The following is a 24,781-nucleotide window of genomic DNA, read 5'->3' on the forward strand; positions in this document are numbered from 1 at the left end:
CAACAATTTCGTCAGTCTGAATACTAGGCCTGCCACTCCACTCTTCGTCATGCACATTTGTGCAGCCATTTTTAAAGTCTCGAATTATTGTCTAACCTTTCCTTCACTCATTACTGTAGGCCCATACAGTAGGCATAACTCATAAATTTCAGCAGCTGAAGATCCTTTTGCAGACAAAAATCAAATCACAGCATGCACTTCACAACTGGCAGTAGAAATGATTGTTGTTGACATTGCGATCTGCATTCACTGGCATGCAAACTACAAAATCAAAATAACTGCAGTAGCTTCGTAAATAGCCAGTAGATGGCTCTGCATGCATGAAACTGTTTTCAGACCCGCCAACATTTAAATATAAACCGATGGCCCTTACTTTATGAATGTGCCTCATAAATTTATCCAACATAATATAACAAAACAGGACATCCTCTTCTTGTCTAATGTCATTTGAAAGATTGTGGAATATGTTCACTCAATCAGAGTGATGATAAAAATTTAAAAAGAAAAAAGGCTGGACTTAAGGAAGATGAGTAAGGTAATAGTCAAGAAATGTGGCAAACCAAAAACCATAATGCTGGATGAAGAGAGAGTTGCATGTTTAGAGAATATATTATACTAGAAAAAACAAATTAGTAGAAGCGTAGACTCTACCAATTTAGCTTCTACCAGTATTAGAACCTTAATCTGGGACAATGAAATCCCACAACAGTACATAGTAATTTTATGTTGTAAGCTTTCCATTTTAAAACATCACTGGGGATTGAGACATAAGCTTATTGTATTAGCATTCTGGCTCAACATGGTCTAAGTGAAGTGCCCAGATAAATGCATCAATAACTCTGACCCAAAATGAAACATGAAATATTACACTTACTTGATTTATGAAACAGAAAAATAGACAGAAGAGAGATTAACAGTAAAGCTTAATATAATAAATAAAAGGAGTATTTTACAAAACAAAAAAAAAAAAAAACAAATAAGATAAGAAAGAGTCAATACAAAAAAAAAAGTTAAGATAGCTTACTGCAGACAAAACAGCTTAAGACAGAACTACAACATGGACATCTTAACATAGTTGGAAATAATACATTATTTATATTTTTATCCTCAAAAAGTTGGAAAACCAAAGGGTCACTGTGAAAGTTTGAAAAGGATCGGCATGCTTACAAGGAGAAAATGTGATGGGAGCCAGCACTGGAGGAGATAGTTTGTGGACTGACAAAGATAAGAGAGTAAAGGTTCAACTGAGGAAACCTGAAAACAAGATGACAATCATGATAAAGATAAATCACGAGAATGAAATAATGCATACTTTAATTAATAAAGCATCTAAATCATCATTCCACAAATCAGCTGGAGTTTTAACTTGCAAGGCATGTAGCTCAGACATTTTATCATCACGTTTTTTTAGTAGTTCATCTTTCTTTTCTTTTGTCAATGTCCACATTGTCATACTAAGAAGGTAATCATAATCAGGGCCAGCACTTTCTGGAACTAAACTTTCAGATTCTTCTTCATCATCATCTTCAGTCTGTGACCTTGGGCCTGCAGCTTCCTCCTGAAAATAGTATTTAATTATTAAATGGGCAAATTAAATAACAAAATCTCTACATAATTTTTTTTATTCACTATTATCATTTATAATTATTATCTTAAGTAAATTCCCCAGCTAAGTGAAGCAGTGCACATAATAAACTGTTTCATAACAAACAGAGATGCATTAATTTGTTGTTTTACACTATCTGCTCAAGTTTTTATTAATGGCTATGAGATATGTAAATCATAGTTTCAAGAGGCACTATCAAAAGCTGCTTTTCTGGGGTAATGATCAATACACAGCCAGTTCCAGTGATGAGCAAAGTAAAGATATCACTGTTTGGGCTGAATATCACCTAAATTTCAGTTGCATTGATAGACAAAAATCCAATGATTAGCTCAATGAAGGAGATAGAAAACTGTTCTTTCTCCTTAATTTTTTTAATTTTTCTAGTAACCCTATCCTAGATGTCTTGTTCATTATGATGGCAAAGTCATTTTTAAAAACAAGTTGCAAGTCATATTAGAACATCTACAAACATTCCAGTTATGGAGCCATACATTCATATATTGATCATAACATACATTCTTACATAGATCTATACATATATGTATATATTCATCATAAATATATAATGTTAACATACATTCATTATAGATAAATATTATTACCTATTTCTTATTATTCAATAAGAATTGGAAATTAACATTTTGTTTTAAAAAAGGCATTCTGAAAACTGCAATATGAATTTCTACAAAGCTATTTATGTTATTATAAAGTTCCTGTGATTGTAAATACAATACATACGCAGGACTAAAACTGAGCTCACCACAGTGCACCTATACAACATTACCTCCTATAATCCAAGTTTGGAACTGTCAAAGATTGCCAAATATGTCTATTTACACAAGTACTTTGATTAGCATTTTTCACAATACAATTTCTATACAAAGAACCTTACAGATACAGCAGAAAAAAAGCAAGAAAAGATTTATATATATATATAGCAAGTATTGTGTATAGTGACATCGGATACAGAGACCAAAAACTTGTTTCTTGATTAGTTTGGTATGCTGTTAATACCATACGTACACTGTTTATAATGACATCGGTTGTAGTGAAATACTGGTTATGACTTTTTCCTATTGCAATGCAACATTTTATCACTTATAATACAGACAGAAGTGACTCATCAGTAATGTAGTATATCTACATTGTAGCTACGGAAATATTTTGGCAGTTCCTTTTTTCTTAAATATGTGCTGTAGTTCTTTTTTTATCCCTTCTTGTACCAGATTATTGTAAACTGAAGCAGTCACATTCAGTTATTAATTTTTTGCTATAAACATATCATATCCTGCAGGTACAGTATTTTATCCTGTGTAATTCATTCAATATTGATTTTATTATGACTTCATGAAAAACATTCACAGTAGAAGAAAAGGCGCACATTATCTGATGATAGAAAACAGCAAAACTAATAAGAATGTTGCCCAAGAATTAGGTGTAGGTCATACAATATCGGTGATATGGAAGAACCATGAAAAAATTTAAGAAATGTTTTGAAACAAATTCTATGAAATCAAACAAATTACAGCCTAATCAATATAATAATGTAGATCAAGCGCTGTTAAAATTATTTAAATACCAAAGAACTAGTAATATCCCTATTGGTGGCCCTATTGCAAAGCTAAGGTGAAAAATTAGGTAAAGCACATAAAATAACTTCAGCTTGGATTCAAGTTCCATTAGTGTGACGATATTGTGTCGTGGAGAAGAAGTGGCGAGGCTACAGTAGCTCCAACCGATATGACAGAAAAATGGCTACAAACCATTTGGCCAAAATTAAAAGAGGGCTATTCAGATAAAGAAATCTATAATGCTGGCGAATCCGGTCTTTTTTTTAAACTGATGCCAGAAAGAACCCTTTGGTTTAAAGGAGAGACATGTTCGGGTGGAAAGTTATCAAAACAAGAATAACAGTACTAATTGCTACAAATATGATTGGAACTGATAAAAAAAACTTCTGGTAATAGGGAAATTGCTAAACCCCGATGTTTTAAAAGTATGAAATAACTTCCTGTTGTGTACAAAAGTAATAAGAAAGCTTGGATGACAAGTGATATTTCTACATTTAGGTTACGAAAATGGGACTGTGAATTAAATAATGAAAATGAAAAAATACTGCTCTGCTCATTCAACACTGTTCGGCTGATCCACACGTTAAAAATATTTTGTGTATAAAGTCACTGTTCTTACTAAGGGCTGTAAGCAGTCTTACAGCCCTTAGATCAAGGCATGATCCAAAAAACACCTAATTTCAGAAATGATACAGGATTTAGATAAAAAAAGGAAACACAAGTAAATATTCCGGATGCTATAATTATGTTGGAAAGATCATGGAATGAGGTTTCTCCACTGACTGTAAAAAATTGCTTTCAACATGCAGGATTTTTACCACCTACTGGCAAAATTACTGACATTGCATGCAAAGAGGAATCTAGCGGAATGGGGCAGTAAGTCTGTAAAACCAATGACTGTCAAATGCATTGTTTGAAGATTATCCAGAGGTTGACAGGTTTAGAAACACATGAAACTGTAATAGATGATGATGTAGTGACTTCAGTATTAGCAGAAATAGATGGGGACGTAGGTAATGACAACAAAGGTAAAGATAGCGACAACAAAAGACGTCAACCCACCAAATCTTCCAGAAGTTTTAACAGCAATGAAAACAGTTGGCCAGTTTCTCAGAAGTTTTTAATGAAAAACCAAGTGTTTGTTTTGATTTAGAAAAGAGCCTCCAAAAACTGTATTACATGAGATATTTGAAACAAAACAAAATAACAGAAGTTATTTTTACATTTTTTCTCAATCTTTTTTTACTCTACCGTATTTGTATTTATTATTGCGTATTTTGTTTTTTACATAATATTTTTTTTGAAAATAAATTATTATTTCTAACAATTATTATTACTGTATTACAATACCCGTGTAGATGGCATTTTTAAGTAGCAACACTAAGCTACCTAAACATCAGTTGTTGTGACTATCAGTTATAATGACTAAATATCGTCGGTCCCTTGGAGGTCACTATAAATGATATTTACTATATTTATATAAACATAAAAATGAAAAATAAATCTAAAAAAAGGAGTTTTTAATACTAATCTCAATAATTTTTTTTTGACTTAGTAGATGTCCATTTTACAGTATTAACAAATACATTAACATGATAAAAAATCATAAAACCATGTACAATTTGTTATAATAATTTATCATTTAAATTGGGCAACTTGGACAAAAAATATATAATTGTATCCCAATTAATAGAAAAGTATACCCACAGAAAACCATTTTTAAACTGGGAAAGGTACACATGACAACATAATCTTTCATTAACATGAAAGAATATGCCATTTATTTGGACAGTTCTCGACATTACATATCAAATTCCAATCATAAAAAAGTTTTACTTCATAGTAAATACAACAAATCATATTCAGTACTTATCTGCACATGTTAAATCATCAATATATATTTTTAATGCATAAATGTAACAGGACGTCATCTTTTATAACAGATTTAAAAGATTACACTTATTTGTTGTAGCAGAAATAGAAAATAAGATTTGAGATGAGTGAATTTGGAGTTTACATTAGAACTCATGATGAATTTCTTAATAAACAATACATTCTGAACTAAATAAAAATTGAATTTTGAATTTTCTTGATAAGCCAATAATGCTAGACCATTTTTATTAAAATTTGGTCCGACACTTCTAGAAGATTCGTGCTTGATACACTATTAACCATACTTGCTGCATTATACTGTAATCTAGTAATTTTATTTTATTGATAAAAATTGCTACTGCTGATATGATAGTTTTAAACAGTGTTCAGTACAGTATTTTTATTTATTATAAGACTGTTTTCATCTTTTTACAGTCTACAATCTATATAAAAAAAAAAAAAAATACTGAACAGAGTTGTGTGGGTTTTTTTATTATTGCATCGTTTATTATACAGTGTTCAGAAAGTTGTGCACTAGAATTATGGAAATGTAATGACAAAACTTAACTATTATTGTATATTTTTATTTAATTCATTCTTTTATAGAAACTGAAATTACAATAAATGGAATAGTTCATAAAAGGTATTGAAAATAACCTCCTCCAACATCACTATAACATTGCACACATTTCAATTTGTTTTCAAACACTTTAACCAACAGATGTACTGCAATGCCTTATACATATACTGTTACTGCAGTTTTTAGTTCATCAATCATGCGTGATCTGTTGCAACACACTGCTTGTTTATTTGGGGAAGTCAGATCGAGCGATTGTACAGACCACAAACCCCTCATTATGATTTGTTCGTCAAGACATTTTGTAAAAAAAGTCACTAACTGTTAGCTGTGTGCAATGTGGTGCCATCTTGTCTGAACCAACTGTGATCGATTTCTACTTCAGTTGACTATGGCTCCATCTTGTTTGAACCAACCATGATTGATTTCCACTTCAGTTAATTGACTAATGAAGTTTATTAAAACAGCACAATAACAATCACTATTAACTGTATTTTTAAAAAAATATTGGAGCCATAATCCACAATCTATTCACATCAACCCAGACTCCAATTTTCACTTTGGGTACAGATTGTTCATGTAATTTACAGGGGTTAATTGTCGACCACATTTGTGTATTTTGTGAATTATACCCTCCCAAATGAAACTATGCTTCATCTATAAAAAATTAATGTTGACGATAACTATGGAATTTTGGTAAATAAAATATTTAAACCATTAACATAATTCAGTCTTTTGGCATTATCTGTAGGTTTGAGTAACTTGAACACATATTACTTTATAAGGGAAAAGTTTCAGTTCTTTTCTTATAACTTTATGTGCAGTATAAAGTCCAATATCTTGCTGCTACGCTAACTTACACATTGACTTTGAAGGACTTTCAGCCATAGTGCCCAAAATGTAAAGAACTAAATGTAAACTAAATGAACAGAAGTTCATTCAGTTTAGGTGGTCTTCCAGTTCAATCAGAGACTGTTGCCCAAAATTTTTCAATAAAGAATTAACTGCATTGCAGTGAGGAACTTATTTGGAAACTTTTCAGAAAATTTGTGTTTCACTAAATCAGAACAATTGTCACCTTCACAAAAGATATATTCAATGAGAAAAATGTATTCCTCTACTGAAAGAAGCATTACGTTTCTCATGACTATTGGATTCCAATAAACAAAACAAAATGAAACAAAGTATGATCAATCATAACTCAATAACTGATGTCTTTGTTCATTACTGAGCAACACCCAACAGACCCACAGAGCAACCAACCTATCATCAAAAGAACAGAATGCATCGCATAATTCATGCCACGTGATGTGGCATCACTCATACACATAACATTAAAATAATATCAACATGATATATTGATGATATTCTCATTATATATAAACCAGTAAAAACATTGAACATCTAATAATATTAAATAAATTAAATTCTTATAATGAAAATTTTAAATTCACATTTGAAACAGATAATAATAGAATGTTAAATTATAGTCAATATCGAAATAAACAAGGACAACAAAATTGAAACATCAGTATATAAAAAACATCTAATAATAAAACAATTCATAAATAATCAATCACCCTTTGATCACTTACACAAATATGATTGATTAATATAGCAATCAAATAACAAAGAAAAGTTAAATAATGAAATAAATATCATAAAACATATAGCAGTTTGAAAATGAATGATAATACTTTAATAATACAAGGGCGGCCTAGAAAGTAACTTATGTGTTTGCCTCCTAGCATGGACATGGGCGGAGATAGAGCCACCATATTGGTGTCAAAATGTTTCTACACTCAGTATGCATCAAGCTGTTGTAGCATGGGGACTGTGATTTTTCTACTTGGTTTGTTATGATTTATTGGAATGTGTCCTTCAATAGAAAATCCTGCAAGTTGTGAAGTACAATCAGCGATTAGGTTTTTACTGGCAAAAAACCTCAAACAATTAAAATTCATCAGCAACTTTGTGAGGTGTACAAAGATGGAATAATGAGTGAAGGTGGAGTGAGGCAGTGGTGCATACAGTTTAAAAATGGCCACACCAATATTCATGATGAGGACCGCAGTGGTCGGCCTGTCGGCCTAGCCCTGTGACTGATGAATTGACGATGAAAATCAATGATAAAATTCATGAAAATAACCACATTAAGATTACGGAACTCTCGCTTCATGTCTCCCAAATTTCATAAAGTTTACTGCATGAAATTGTATCAGGGAGCCTGGTTAACACAAGTTTTGTGCAAGATGGGTGCCAAAAATGTAAGGCAGCAAATTTTTACAGAGAAGGAATTGAAAACCTTGTGAATCTTTATAAGTGCCTCAATTTAAATGACAACTATGTAGAAAAATAGTTTAACATTGTCCCTTTCAAATGTATATAATAAAATTTCTTTTTTTTCTTTGGTTGTTTTTTTATTTCAAAATGTAAGTTACTTTCTCGTATTTATAAAAAAATACCAAAACAAAATAACTACCTTACAAACAACACATAATAAGACACAAAATAATGAAAAAATAGACGAATTGTTTATAACTAATATCATTGAAAGCATTATTAAAATTTACAATAAAGAAATATTTAAACATGCATATAAATCTAATAATCACATAATATTTAAAAAACAAAAATAAAATAGACATCTGTGAGGAATTTATAAATTAATATAATGATTGCAATGTTACTTATATAGGAAAAAATTTATCTTTAAAAACTAGATTTCTTGAACATTATAGATATTACAAAAATTATAAATTAGGTTTATCTAACATGACAAACCACCTAATAAACATTATATTTCTGATATTAAAACAAATTTAGAAATATTAGAAATTAACAAAGATGTCATAAAATTAAATATATTAGAAAAATGTAACGTATATCAATATAAACAAAATTTCAATTTGATAAGACAGTTAAGGGAGACTGTCTTATAAAAACTGCAACAAATAGCAGCAATCATGTAAATTAACATGTAATTATTATTATTTTAGCATTTTTAATTTTTCATGCACAGTTAAATTAAATATTTCAATCATGACTGAGGATGCAGGATCCCGTGGAAGTACTTTCTTGAAAATTAAGGTAAGATGTATCTTATCTTAACATTCTGTACTATGTGGTTTAGACTAATAATTTTTTTTTAAAAGAATATATACTATATACTGGGTGGGCAGGAATTGCTTATAACTTATAACCCTACTGAAAATTATTTATAACTTTTTTAATACTTTACCAATTTTAATGAAACACAGTATTTGTTCCTTACAGTAGTAGAATTTATTACATGATATCTCATTTATGTCATTGCCGGTATCAGTGGTGGACCATGGCGCAACGTCTAACCTTGCATAAGTGGGCTCAGTCGGCATCCCAGTATGAAGATGGTGGTCCAAGATACAAGTACAGAGATGATGGCGAAGTGTGAAAAGACCTCATGATTCAATAGTTGCAAAGACCATAAGGAACTAACTGCCCCTCTAAGCTAATGGACAAGGGTTCTTTATCAGATACATTCTTTATCAAAGGTTCTTTAGGAGACACGGTCACCCTTCAACATCCAGGATGAAGGAAAATGTGCAAATGGTTCAGGAAATATTCACTTGAAGTTCTCAGAAATTACTAAGACAGGCATCTCGTGAAAGTGGTTTTACCCGACACACAATCTGAATTGTTTTGAAGAGAGAGTTGAATTTTTGTCTATGGAAACCAAATTACTGCCAGGAATTATCGCCAGAAGATATCATCATCTGTATCAGATTATTATCAGTTGAATATGGGGAGATGATGGTTGGTGTGAAGACTGGTCTGATATTTTCGGTAATATCCTGTGGTAAGATGAAGCCATGTTTAATGTTGGGGGATTTGTTAACCAGCACAATAGTTATTATTAGGCAACAGAAGTTCCCAGGGTGGTTGTTGAAAAAAGCCAACATCGCCCAATGGTCACAGTGTGGTGCGGCATGATATCCATGAAAGTTGTGGGTCCTTTTTTCATTTGAGACATAATGAATGCAGAACAGTACCTTGATATGCTTGAAGATTATGTTCAGAGTATTGTATCTACAAGGGATAAATAAAATGACCTAATCTTTATACAAGATGGGGCCCCACCTAACTTCACAGTCCCGTCCGTGCATGGCTCAACATCCATCTTCCAGGATGTTGGTTGGGACTTGTGGACTTCTTCCTCTAGGGGGGATGGACGAAAGAGGACGTTTATCACACAAAACCAAAAACTCTTGATGAATTGGAAGAGCAAATTCACCAAGTTCTTAGAAATGTACCGCTGGATTAACTGCAGAAGTCTACCGCAAACATACTCTTCTGTTTATAGAAACTGATGGATAATGGTGGTGCTTATGCAGAATTTTAGCAATGCATAACAATTCTATCATTGTAAGGAACAAAATGTTTTTTGTTTCATGAAAATTAGTTAACAATTTTCTATGGATGAAATATAGGTTACAACCCATTGGTAGAGGAGTTAAAATGAATCAATCAACCAGAATATACTATTAACACGGAAAAATCAAACTAAATAATGAAGCTGCACATTCCAACTAGATTTGAATTTACAACGACCAATGAACACTTACATATGTACCCATGAACATGTGAGCTGATTTTATGAGATTAATAAAGGACTGCAAGCTGTATCCCAAAATATATAAATCAGTTAATGCAAAATTTAGTTCATGAAGTACAAATAACTTAAAGATTCATAATAAATTTGTAGTCTTGAATCTCATTTAATCTGTTTAAAAAAAAGCTTCATAAAATATACTAAATAGCAAGATTCCAACATTTTTGTTTTAAATTAACCACATTGAAATAAATCATTATTCAAAACAGTTTTATGACACTATTTATAAGTTAAATTAACTGACTTTATTTAGTCATTAAACAAACATTAAAATCCTACTACATAATAATATATTAGGTAAAAGACTGAAAAATTTATCAAAATTTCAATATAAAAACAATACTTACAATAATACCATCAGACTAAATGAGTGCAAAAAAAAAATAAGGCAAATTAATAATCTACAAGAAAAATAAAAATAATATTAAAAATAAGATATAAAAACCTTTCAATTATTACCAATCTTAATTATAAGATATAAAATTAACAGCAGCAGTCATGAAAATATGCATAAATTAGAGGAAGTACAGAAACTAAGTAATATATTTTTTAAATAAGTAATATTAGATGAGGAAAAAATTCAGATAAATAAAAATTCACAAATTCTTAATAACATTCCTGGAAGCAGGCCAAGATCATAATACTATTGCCATACAACTGGTAATTGATTCAATATATTTTACGACAATATGTAACAATTGCTAAATTGTAATACCTCTCAACATATATATATAAAATTATCAATAATCACAAACTACGCAGAACAAGAAATTTATATTCACTAATGCCAACTTATTGACTGATAGAGGTTACAGGGTTTTGAAGGGTTTTGATATTTTCTGTAATCTGCCAGAAAATTTTATTTTTATACTATTGTTGGTTTATTGTTAAGAAATTATAAAAAAATTTCATGAAGACCTATTTCATGAAGAAACAAAACAAAATTACAAAAATACCTTACTTCAGCCGCATTTTCCCCCAGCATATCTCATTGTAGTCCTTAAAACAAATTTACTCATATATTCTCAACCAATGAGTACAAGCAAGAATAACAAGATCAACAAAGTTCATGCTTTGATTATCTGATTGGTATACATGTGCTTTCCTAAATGGAGCACATTTAAAAAGTGCTCCATTCATCGCTTATTAGAATGCTTCCAGGTGCAACGTGTCACATTATTAATGGCAACAGTGTAGCTGCTAACCTAAAAACAAAAAAGCATTTGTTGTTTTCCCTCATTTGTTGCTGGAAAGGTTTAGTTCCACCAAAAACCCATTGGTTTCATGTGTGATCCCTGATAAACTAAATTCTTAAAAAAGTTCAAGTCGAGTATATTAAGCCCACCAATTACTTGTGGACTATTCACAAAGATGTGCTTACAAACCTTATACAAAATAAAATCCCAGTCACTACATTTTGAAGTTTATATTTAGTTCATTCTTGCAGAATTTCACTGTAGTGTAATCTTTTCAATATGACCTAATTTTAAATCTACTAGAAACATACCAGCTTGAAGAGATTTTGTGTTACAATTTGATTTGGAGTATATAAACTGGTCTTGTTAAGTTATGTATAATTTCATTCTGTGATTACCAATACTTATGTGTGAATTGTGTAAAGTAGGTTTACGTTGCAATAACAATTTCAATTTTGGCTGGCAATTATAGGAAATTCATCAATAACTACTAAAACAATAGAGAAAATAAACAGAAACAATTGAAACACTTAGTGAACTTGACAAGAGACAAGACAGAACTTTTGAAAATAATCTCATCCATACAGAAAACAATATCATGTAACCCTAGTTGATACGATATAATCCACTATTTATAGCCACTTAACCTTATTGAATAACAACAGAAAATAATTAACTATGCAGGGTACAACGTGCTGACAGGGTGCAAAAAAATATCCCAAAATTTAATTTAAAATACCACAGAGTTATGTGAAATACATTATCATCTTATTCTGTCAGTAACCAAACAATATAACGCCAGCATTGAACAAACAATGGCATAAAAATATTTAGCCACACATATGGTAACACTTAGTGAACTTGACAAGAGACAAGACAGAACTTTTGAAAATAATCTCATCCATACAGAAAACAATATCATGTAAGCCTAGTTGATACGATATAATCCACTATTTACAGCCACTTAACCTTATTGAATAACAACAGAAAATAATTAACTATGCAGGGTACAACGTGCTGACAGGGTGCAAAAAAATATCCCAAAATTTAATTTAAAATACCACAGAGTTATGTGAAATACATTATCATCTTATTCTGTCAGTAACCAAACAATATAACACCAGCATTGAACAAACAATGGCATAAAAATATTTAGCCACACATATGGTACGTGTTTCTTTCATAAACTTTTTTTTTAAATTACACAAAAAAAAAGAACAGTACAAAGAAGCAAATTAACTGACCAACATAGCTTCTCTATCCTGTTGTAATTTCCATGCCTTTACAGGATCAGAATCATAATTCCTACGAACTAATTCAGCAATCATATCTTTCTTTTTCTTATTTTCAATCACTAAAACATGATCACACTTTTCACAGATAAACCTAAAAATAAAAATTAAAAAATATTATAAAGTAAACAAAGAAAAAAACTTTTGTTCCCTGGTTTATTCATAATTCTTAAAAGTTTTTAAAATATACAATAATAAAACAATAATTAAGAAAATATGAAGAGGAGCATTATACAATAATAAAACAAGATTTAAATGTTTTAGTTCAATATCAACTTAATGCAAGATGAAAAATTAATAAAAAGCTAATGTAATCTCAACAATTTCACACAGCATTTTGAAGTTCATCATCGTCATCGAAGAGCTGCAACGCAAGCCATTTCTTTATGCGAGTGAAGAGATGAAAATCACTTGGCACAAAGTCTGAGCTGTAACGGGATGATAAAAAATGTCCTGTTGGAAGTTCTTGACTTCTTCGAACACTGTGAGGGCAAGCACTGTGATGCAAAAAGCACCGGACACTGAACGACAGGACAGCATACCACGTTAGTTCTGAATAGGTCGCTTAAGTCTCTTCAAAGTTTCACAATAGACACTGAAGTCTACTGAACTTGCTTGCTAAAAGTAGCTGGTTGCATTACAGCACTTCAATGATGACGATGAACTTCAAAATGCAATGAAAGGTTGGCTACGTACCCAGGCAGATTAATTTTATGAAGGTATTTGTAAATTAGTGAAATGCTATGACAAATGCTTGAATTTAAATGGAGACTGTGTTGAAAAATAGTTAAAAGCTATAAATTTAGGTTGTATATAATAAAATATTTTTATCTATGCAGAATATACGTTTATTTTTTACATTAATTTTTTCTGTATATTATACTTATTTGATTAGTAATACAGGAAAGAAAAATACTATGAATTATTCCACTAAATATTTTTGAATAAGAGAATGACATCAAATATAATCAAGAATACTGGAAAATGCAATCTATAATTTGGTGAGCTGAAATGTACTCTCATACTGTTTGTGTATTCAAACTCTCAACAGTTTGAATAGTTGATGTTTCTAATTTTATAAAGTAATTAAATTATGAAATTTTTTGTTTTATGAAATTATTTTGACATAAATATATAAAAGTTAGTATTTTGACATAAATATTTCTCTAAAAGTACAGGAGAATCTAAGAAATGCAAAATAGGTCATAGATTTCATGAAGCGAAAATTCTGAAATTCACTCGGTGGCTGTGAGCAAAGCAACTTGATCAGAAAACATCTGAACAAGGTTTTTAGCACAATGCAGGATACGCATTACTGATTATGTGCATTTGCAGGGGGGCTTGTCTTAATGTCACAGCAGCAAAAGGGAGTCTGGCTTAACCAGGTTATGAAACTTCAGAGTCTTTTTACATTCTCTTCATGCAGCTGGAAAACATAGCTTCTGCTCGGTACAGATTGAGAATTGCCTTCTGTTCTTTAAAGTTGGGCAATATTGTGAGCAAGCTGAATGTGATCCACCACAGCTAGCACATTTTTTTCCTCCTGGCAGTTAGTGTCGCTGTGACCTTCTTTAGGACATTGAGCACATATTTCAGTTTTTGGGGAAGATGTTGTAGTGTGGCACTGGAAATGTTCAGTTGAGGTTGTCAAACTAAAACCAACAGATAACCTACTTTTACTTTCTCTGGTGGTATGGGAAGGTTAACATGAACATAAAGGGAAGGAGTAGGTTCTTCCATTCTGCTCTAACCTTTCATTACTCACTTACCTTTACAACACACCTTGGGGACGAAGCTCATTTGCAATTTTAGTAACATCAATCAAGGTCCTGGCAAATGATTACTCTTCGGTTGGTATTCAAAGTTTTCTGGCATACCACACTTATGTTTATACCGTTCATATTGATAAGACGTAAGAGAGATGGATTCTATTCATCATTAAAAGTTTCAAGCAGTATCGATCTGTCTCTTAAATTTTTAATGTTCTTTGGTGAACCTCAGGAACTATTTTGTTAATCAGGAAGGGCGAGACCTTAGAAAGCAAGCCACCTTCCTGATAATTTCACAGAACTATGAATCTAATATTCCTATTTTGTAGACAGGATGTGTCACAATTTAAGTTATCTTCTACAGAACTATTATTCTCATCAGAAAAGCTAAATGAGGCCTTTTCACAGGAATAATGGTGGTTTTTTTTTCAGGTGGACCACCAACCATCATACAGTTTTTAAAAACTAGTAATTTTGATCCTACAAGCACCAGAGAAATACAGGACCACCTCTGCAGAGCCCATGCGTACAAAGGGTAGAGCTAAATAATACAAATGAGTTCACCCGGGTGGCCAAAGGACATTGTTCGAGACTCACTATGCACAGCCATTCACCCACTGGCATGATAGTTTCCAACTAGGCTTACGGTTGTGGTCCTTGAGAGATCAATAAAAAGGCATGTAAGGATATGACAGAAGGAGAGAATAAAAGAAAGGAAAGGCCGTCTACAGAGAGTTACCCTTTAGTCGCCTTTTACAACCAGTAGAGGACACTATTGGCCTAAATTCTTCACACAACTCATTTGAATAAACCCCAGTGCCGATAGGGGGATTGAGTGTAAGAGTAAGAAAGAAGAGAGATTGCAATATCTGTTGCTTTGTAAGAGTATATGTTGTAATTTGTGTGATGTAATATATGTGTATGGAGTAGAAGGTTCCGCAACTCAGAGTGTAGTAGGAAGAAAAGCTGTATAAGCTAGGGCTGTGGGGACACCAACCCCTAAAGCCTTAAATAAAGAATCTCAATTGGCAAAGGGCAGAGCTGTGAAGTGTTGAAGTTACCTTGTATTACTCAGGAATTGAAAGTGAAAAAAAAAGCAAGAATAGCTGTAAATAATATGCAGCAAGAAGAGTACAAAAAGGAATTTATCTGGATGATAGAATAATGGCTTTAAGGATTGGAATGCTGCCAAAAAAATCTGTTCAGGTGTACATGCCGCATCAAGTATAAGGATGAAGACATTGAAAAGATGTACAATAACATTGAGGAATTATTAGAAAATGAATAGGGTTGCTGTAAAATAATTTTGGGGGACTGGAACACAGTGGTGTGAGAAGGTGAAGGTGAAAAGATTGTCGACAAGTACAAACTGGAAAACAAAATATGAAAGGAGACAGGCTGGTTAAATTTTGCCAAGAAAAGAATTTATTCTTTATGAATAATTTTTTAACATTTATAAACGATTACGTTTCTTAAGATTGATAAACAAAGAAGATATACCTGAACAAAACCAACAGATCAATCTCACTTTCAGAAAGATCATTTTTTGGTTGAAAACAGGTACAGGAATGCTGTTAAGAAGGCAAATAGGCTTACAGGAGCAGACATAGAAAGTAATCATATTCTGTTAATGACTGAAATGAAAATAAGATTAAAAATAATTCAAACTGCAATGAAGGTGAAGAAATGAAATATAGAGGGGCTAGAAAGCAAAGAGAGTAAAAGTGGGTGAAATGCTGACAAAGGCAATTACTCAATGTAAAATGAAAAATGAACCAGCAGAGGATATGTGGTCAAGGATAAAATCATCTATGAGAGAAGCTGCAGAGAAAGGAATTGGTTTCTATTACTGCATTCAGGCAATGAAACCTTGGGTAACATAAGAAACGATACAAAAAATGGAAGAAAAAAGAAAATATAAAAATAAAGAATACAACAGAGCAATCTATCAAAGATTGAATAACAGATTAAAGAAAGAAACACATAAAGCTAGAAAAATGTGGCTAAAAGAAGGTAAAGACATAAAAGAGTTAGAAAAGAAAAAGAAGTATGACATGCAGCAAAAGAAAGTAGAAAATGTCACATGGGAGAGAAGAAATCCTACATATAAAATGAGAAATTGGTAAAAGCATTTATAAAAAAGAAGAGATAAAGAATGATGGAACAGTACATTGAGGACCTGTAGGGAGAAGGAAACTGGAAACAATGTAAGCTGAAGTGGAAAAGAGGTTATATAAGAAAAGAAAGTCCTACCAATTTTGAGATCTGAAATTGTACAAGCTATTCAAGACATGAAGAACAGGAAAGCAACAGGAGTAGATGAACTTCCAATAGAACTCTTTAAATGTTTAGAACATTAAGGAATAAATGAAATACTCTCAATATGCAATACAATTTATGATACTGAAGTACGGCCAAAAGATTTTATAAAAATAATGATACAGATATCTAAAACGTTTGGAACCAAAAAATGTGAAGAACATAGAACCTTAATACCCCATGCTACAAAAATAATGCTGAGAGTTATGAACAGAAGGTTGATCACAAAAATGGAGGAGAATGCTGGGGAAAAACAGTTTGGATTCAGAAAAGGAAAAGGAACAAGAGAAGCTGCTGTAGGACGATCAGAATGATTTGAGAGAGATGTTTTGAAAGAGGAAGAGGATTGAGCTTGTAATTTATAGATATGGAAACAGCATTTCAGAGTACAATAAGAAAGGTTATTTGAAATTTTGAAAGAAAAAAAAAGTCGATTGAAAGGATAGGAAAGTCATCAGAGAATTATATATGAAGCAAAAAGCGGCTGTGAAAATAAATGGGAATCTTACAAATTGGTTAGCATTAGGCAGAGTGAGACAAGGCTGCTGTTAATCACAAACCCTGTTCACCCTTTATGTTGAAGAAATGTTGAAAGAAATACTGGTTGGCCTAAAACGATTAAGCACGGAAGAAATATAAATTGTGTCAGATTTGCTGACAGTCTGCTGATTGTAGCTAAAGGCACTTGGACATTACAAGGAATACTAAAAGCATTGGAAATAGGGATGACAGAATATGGGATGAAAAAATGTGAGGACAGTTATGAAGGTGAATGAGAGGATGTTGTAACAGCAGAAGAAAGAATTGAACAATTAGAGATACAGATATCTCGGCACAGTATTAACTGAAGGAGTAAATAAGAGATTTAGAAGAGAATTGCAATGGCAATGGAAGCAATTGTTAGAAAGAAAAACCTACTCTGTAGCAACATGGATCTGAATATGAGGAAGAGATTGATAAGATGTTGTTTGAAATATACTTTTGTATGGTAGTGAAACGTGGACACAGGGAAAGAGGGAAAAGATAAGATCAAGGCTTTTGAGATGTTGGTCTGGAGAAGATAAAATAAGTAGCACAGAAATACTAAGAAGAATAAATGAAGATAGAAAAATATTGGTGACTATCAGAAGGAAGAAAGGAAACTGAATCAGGCATATAATTAAGGGAAAAAGGAATAACAAATAGCACTGGACAGAAACAGGTAGAGACAATAGTGGTGCCAGGAATCTGCCAATAGGCAGAATAACACATGATCGATGAAATATCGGAAACTGGGGTTAGGTTAAATAAAATATTCTGTGTAATTTTCCAATATTATTTTTTTACTCAAAATGTTTAATATAATTAAAATATATTTTGATATTTCAAAGGATTTCTCAAAAACATTTTAAAATTCCTAATGTAAAAGTACATCTAAAATCATAAAGTTAGTCTTATAAATTGCAAACACTTTAAGTGTAGAACACACCTTTAAGAAGGAAACTTTTCCCTAAAAAACAAACCTAAGTTTTTCCAAACCTGTATTTATTAGAACTTTTTCTTTACTAATTCAATCAGAATATGCCAAAAAAATGTAGACAGAGTCTCCTGGAACAAACTGAATATGAATATTATAATTTTTAGATATAAATATATCAGTGAGCACTATCCAGATTTTTTTTAGTTCTCCAACTAATTTACCAGATACATCCATTAACATTAGTGTTTTTATGCTGTTTAGTTTTTTTTCTATGATAATTAAAATTGTTTCTGTACAATTACAAAATAAAAATAAAAAATTAGTTTTCCTAATTGTTATTTTTTACTTATTATTTACTTAGTAAAAAGATATTGTCGAAAAAATACAATTTTAGTTTTGCTATTAAGTATTTCCAACTTAGAACAAGAGCATAATTATTACATTTGGGATATTGTGTTTTAAACTATGCAACTATACTGTTACAACTTCACAACTTAGACTCAAAAGCATATTCGAACACACAATATACTACATACCTGGCTTGGTTAGTTAGCTTTCTAGCCTCAGCGTGTAGCACGCCTTCTAGATATGATTTTCGTTTATCATAATATGTAAGTCGTAGCGAGAAGAAATCTCTTAAAATATCAGTAACATTGTCATACTTCTTCAAACAGTTGTCTTTGTCGAAAGCACACTAAAATCATTAAAAAAATTTAAGTGTGAAGTAAATCCACTATGCATTTTAAAATAAAAAATGATAACAAATCCCATCACATTTCAGCAGCAATTCAATCTTTTCTAAAAATAAGTAGTCACTAAATCATCACTTATTTTTGGTCCAGTTAAATAAGAATTTAATACAAATATTCTTGCTAATCAATGCTTAGTGATCATGAAGAAAATTTATTAAGTCAAGAAAAAATTTTCATATACCTTGCAAGCTATGTGAAAAGAAAAGACTATTTTCTTTTAAAATAAATTATCTTTAAAGGCCATCTTATTTATTTATTTTTACACTAAGGGCCTACTTTAGTAATAAATAAACTGTGTACAACTCCTAACAGTAAGTTATAACAACAAGTATTATGCACTCAACTATTAAGTATTCACACAGCATGCTTTTTCTAAATTTAATTATCTTTTTTACTTCCTTGTATAAAGTAAAGGAATTGAAAAAAAAATTCAGTTTTCAGATTTCAATGGAAATATCCATTTTGACCATCCCTGAATCCGTTTTGACTAGTTTCAATGTGACGTTTGTTGCACCCACGTACATATGTATTTATTTGTATTTTAAGATCCAAAAAAATTTGGATTTTGGAATTTTTCTAACTGCAGTAATCAGCCCTCAATGAGAGCTTTTCAACTTTATATAAGTGGTACTTATTTTCATTGGTTCCAGAGTTATAGCCAAATAAAATTTTAATTAATGAAATATTTGGATCTTACAAGGGAAGACACATTGGTTCGAATCAGAATTCATCTCTTTTTTAACTTTTTTTTTTTAAATTTAAATATATTGCTTTAATAATTATTAAACCGCAATTCTAAAAACGTTTACTATAAATAATTCAATAATAACAATAAAAAATATATGAAAAAAAAACCATGTTGTTAGTGAAATAAAATTTTATGTACTTTTAAAAATATCTATATGTAATTTAATAGGTATTATTATTATATACATGTATATATAACAGAATTGGTAAAACATCTCATTATTTAATATTAACTGAAAATTATAATTTAGAAAATTATTTTTGAATTTTCTAGTTTAATTCTATATAAATATTCTGGAATTTCTGTTTAATTTTATTACATTAAAGTTAACTACAGAGTGACTTAACAGACACTAAAAACTACATATACACAGAGCCACACATGTCTGATCTTTAATAAATTGCAAAAAATTTGTATCTTTTAGTTCACTACTCCTCTGATACTGTCTGACAATATTCTTTAATAAATTTTAAAAAATTCTTATCTTTTAGTTCATTACTCCTCTGATACTGTCTGACAATATTCTCCCTAAGTCGAAGTTGATCATCATTTTATTTGTTTTTTGTTGCCAATCATTTAATCGTTCTTTGGTTTGATGTAATTCTTCTGATCTTAATTTATGTACGTTCTCTAGTTTTAAAATTTTCGTTGTCTTTATATTCATCATCCTCTCTTAATCTTTTTATTCTTTCCTTGGTCGTATGTTTTCTTCCTCTTTATATTTATCATCTTCTGTTCTTTTTTATTTCCTCCTTGTACTTAACATATTCTTCCTCTTCCTCTTCATCTTCTTGTCATTTTTTTTTGTTTGAGATATATTTCATGTTAAGTTATCTTTCTTTTTCCTGTATGATTGTTTCTGTTTCATTTTTTTGACTATTCACCAAATAATCCAATAATAAAAACTGAATATTTTGTACCATAAGGTCAAAAATAACATTTGTAACCAGTACACAGCAGTTCACTAAACGGAATAGTTTAATTATTAACTTTTATTTATACAACACACCATAAATCTCAAAACTTTTGTTAATCAGCAACTCATGAAGATAAGAATAATACTGATCTAGTAATACGAGTAATAAAGGAACTTTTAGTCTATCCTAATATTTCATATTAAGATTGTTGAATTAATAATTGCGTAAATATTGGATGTTAATAAAAATTAATATTTCAGCAATTGTGTAACTGTCCAATTTATTAAAGAATCGGAGAATCGTATATCATTTTTAAATGAAATAAGTTTAAATAAGGTGCAGCAAAAGATACGTACATGTAATTTAATAGGCATACAAGGAAGTCATATTGTGCCCATATCAATTATTTTGTTTAAATTATACCATCACACATGCATGACCATGTTAAGCTATTTTACCAAAAACTAAGTTTTTTTAATTTATAATTTTATATAATATATAATTAAATTACAGAAATAATCTTTTTTGATAAGATTATGTATTAACTTTTATAATGGACTATGAAGAACATAAGGATATTTATAAAAATATTATTACTTTAGTGAAAGTATTAGTAAGCAAAAAATTCAGTTAATATTCCAAAAATATTTTATAAAAGAATTCATCCTGAAGACTTGCTTCTTAATTTTCTATTCTCTATTTAGTTAGAAAAGTAAATGTAATATTCTAGATTAGCATTCATCTAAAAGTCTTTCAATAAAAAATACAGGATTAAAAAGAGTAGAGTAAAAAATACATGATGATAAATTATTCAGTTTACAAAAAATCTTTCTAATATAAATTACAATTTCAAAAAACGGCAAAAAATAAAGTAAGAAATGAGGAATCAAATACATAAAAATATAAATTAAACACAAACAAGTGCAAAGACATTAAACTTTCATCAAGCTACTTGATATTATTTAAAAATATGCAGCTCAGATATTAACATAAGAACCTTGCTCTTGAAAAAAATTTCTAACACTAATGATATGAATTTATCACAAAAATGGAGTTTTATAACAAATCAACTAGCTTTAAATGTAAATAAAAGTAGGTTTACTAATGAGACAGGCTACAATTACCAAAATTGTACTTGACTAGAGTTAAAAAACCTATTTCTCAAACACATATTAACTAATTCCGTAAAAATGTAACTATTTAACTTATTAGACACTATAAAAATCTCAAAACACTACATATTACCATAGAAGTGATAGCAAACGTAGATTGTAACTTAAAAAAATTATGAAGTCCTTCTCGTTCTGCCGCAGCTAACTTTTCTGCTGTCATACTTACAACAAACCGAACTGTTGTATCCGTGTTATACTCTTTGTAATCTCTGGAAAAAAGTAAAGAAACTGTACTTGCAATAAACTGACCATTTATTATAGACGTCATTCATTAATGAATTCTTTTTAACAAACTTTATACATTAAAGAGATCTACCATGACATCTAAAATTATATATAAAAATTATAGTGATCTAGGGAATGAAAACAAAATGTTTAACAAAATGGTATTGTAATATATAACCTACCTATAATATATTAAAATAAAAATGTATTAAATTTACTTATAATGTTGACTCTCCAAATAAATAAAGAATCGCCAGACCAGAACCAGAATATTTTTATATAAGATATACTTATAACTGATATCTTGCTACTTGCTAGGTCCTTTCAGTCAAAATTAATATTTTATGAAAACATGGAATTTATACCAGCTGCATAAACAAATGAAAGTGTTACATATATTCTAATACACAAATATATATATATATATATATATTTGTGTATTAGAGAGCGCTTCAAAGATAGGAAAAAGTGCTTGCACACATTTATTATATCTGATAAGGAGCACTTTGAAGGTGACAAAATCAGTATTGATGAATAAATAAGATTTGTCTAGAGAAACTAAAATTAGCAATTTTTTTTATCAAACCTCATGCTATTTAACCACTTGCTATTTAAACAGGATTGTAGTATTAACTACAACTCTGTAATGTTTTGCATGGCACCTGATTTGATAATGGCCCTGACTATTGATTATGCCAGGCTAATCCTAGAGCAAGATCAAAGAAAGATGTCTCTGAGAGTCTGCTCAGGTACAGAACTATTTTATCAGAGTAGGTGTTCATTATACGCCACCAATGGACCAATGGACACATCCTATGAGTTTCTTTTTAATCAATGGCAGACCAGGTGGGAGACATCAGCAAAGAGTAGGTAGACATTCAGGTTAATTAATCATATAGCCGCGCTGTGGATCAGTAGGGGTTTTGGGGAAGTAGATTATTTCTTAACCCAGGTTCTCTCAGGTCATGGCTGCTTCAGGTCGTACATGTTTGCACAAGAATGCAGCAAGAACAATTTTTGTGTCCATATTGCAGTACCCTTGATGATGTCGAGCATTATATATTTTTGTGTGCAATAAACAAACAGGTTTAAGGGCACAGTGTGTGGTGATAACAGGCCAAATAACACTGTTAGTGTCATGCGTGATTCTGTCGAAAATTTGAACTCTGTATATGAGATGGTGAGGGGCAATATCATGGGAAAGCTGGCTGAAGGGTAGGATAGGGAGATAACCTACAGGAATAGGAGGTGCCTGTCCACAAACTGACATAGATGTGTGGTTGTCCTATGATGCCCATGTGATTCCACTGATTTCCAGCCAACCCTTTTCACTCACAACCATGCTGCTCACATCACACAGTGATTATTTTTCTTTTGGAGGGTGAAAAATGCTTTCACACATGTTATGGTCAGGACATCATGGTGATGAGCATCATTGCAGGTGGTAGGCAAATGTGAGATAGATGGACAGCCTGCAGTGGGTAGGGTACATTTTGTCTGTGTCCAGTTACAGATCGTGTTTCTCCAATGATCCCCATATGACTTCACAGTTTTGCTGTCTCCTTCTGGCAGTCGATCCTGCAAGTGCCACTGGAGACTGTTATGAATCTTAGCGGGACAGACCTTCACGTGTTGCTAAGGGGAAAGAGTTTTAGTCAGTGAGAGCCCTACACTATTGTCTGTGCTAGTGGGCAGTAGCTAGTAGATCTTTCCTCTCCTCCGAAATAAAAATAAAAGTTAGGATTGCAGGTATTAAAACGTCATTAATCATAATCTATTACAGTTATGCATATCTTGAATACAATGACTTATTTCAGGAAAATGCTCAGATATAACCATAACACAAAAACATATGAAGAATAGAAAAAATAGAAGTAATGATAAAATTTTAGATGTTACAATTTTTTATTACATACTTTAAATTAACAAAATAAGACATCCTCCCCATCTTGAATCCATATATAATTGTATTCTTGCAAGTTTTAAAAAATAACCATAATCAGATTCCTAACTATAATCATAATATAAGGGTATAAGTACTTTGAATTATAAAATTTGTGATACCAGTTACACTTTTCCAACTTTTTACACAAATTTTATTATACCAATTAGACAATTTAAAATTAGTACCTCATTATAAGTTTATGAAGGAATTAACATAAATATTTATCAAATTGTAATTGAATGATTAGATATTATTTATTTAAATTTATTAAATTTTTTTTATTGTTACATATGAAATGATCAGTGTTTACGCCAATGAATTCAAGGTTATGGTCGAATCTTGTAGTTTACAGGTTTGGTAATTTTATTTTGCATTTTTGTAAGGCTTATCTACGTGTATTTTTAAATAGGTTGTTTGGGTTTGTTTTCGATATCATTTCTCTCAGTCTCCAGTTTGACTTACTGATTGCATCATCACATTGGTGTCAATGTATTTCATATCTCCCATTATTTACTGCTGTTTGGTCTTAATGTATATATTAGTCTTAAATGTTTTTTATTCTCAATCAATTTCAATATTGTCATAGTTCCTAGAAGTCTATTTCTCTTTGTCTGCCCTGGTGTCATTTCTTCAACTTGCGTATTCAGAATTTATTTTATCAGCCTGACGTAATTCTTTAGTGGTCTGCTTGCTTGTAAATTATTTTTGTT

At 30.9% G+C, this 24,781-nt stretch overlaps 1 protein-coding gene across 2 annotated transcripts in view; it reads right to left on the reverse strand.

Annotated features, from left to right (window-relative positions):
* Positions 1–24,781, reverse strand: part of Top2 (DNA topoisomerase 2) — a 127,145-nt gene that overhangs the window by 38,039 nt on the left and 64,325 nt on the right. For both annotated transcript variants that reach the window (XM_075368649.1, XM_075368647.1), the window contains exons 16-19: positions 21,975–22,110; positions 18,849–19,006; positions 12,718–12,859; positions 1,313–1,558 (exon numbers count right to left, since the gene is read on the reverse strand). In XM_075368649.1, coding sequence (XP_075224764.1) covers positions 1,313–1,558; positions 12,718–12,859; positions 18,849–19,006; positions 21,975–22,110 — 682 coding nt within the window. The remainder of the gene's footprint in view (positions 1–1,312; positions 1,559–12,717; positions 12,860–18,848; positions 19,007–21,974; positions 22,111–24,781) is intronic.

The sequence above is a fragment of the Lycorma delicatula genome, chromosome 6 (genome assembly GCF_047948215.1).
Source record: "Lycorma delicatula isolate Av1 chromosome 6, ASM4794821v1, whole genome shotgun sequence".
In the NCBI taxonomy this organism is placed as follows: Eukaryota; Metazoa; Arthropoda; class Insecta; order Hemiptera; family Fulgoridae; genus Lycorma; species Lycorma delicatula.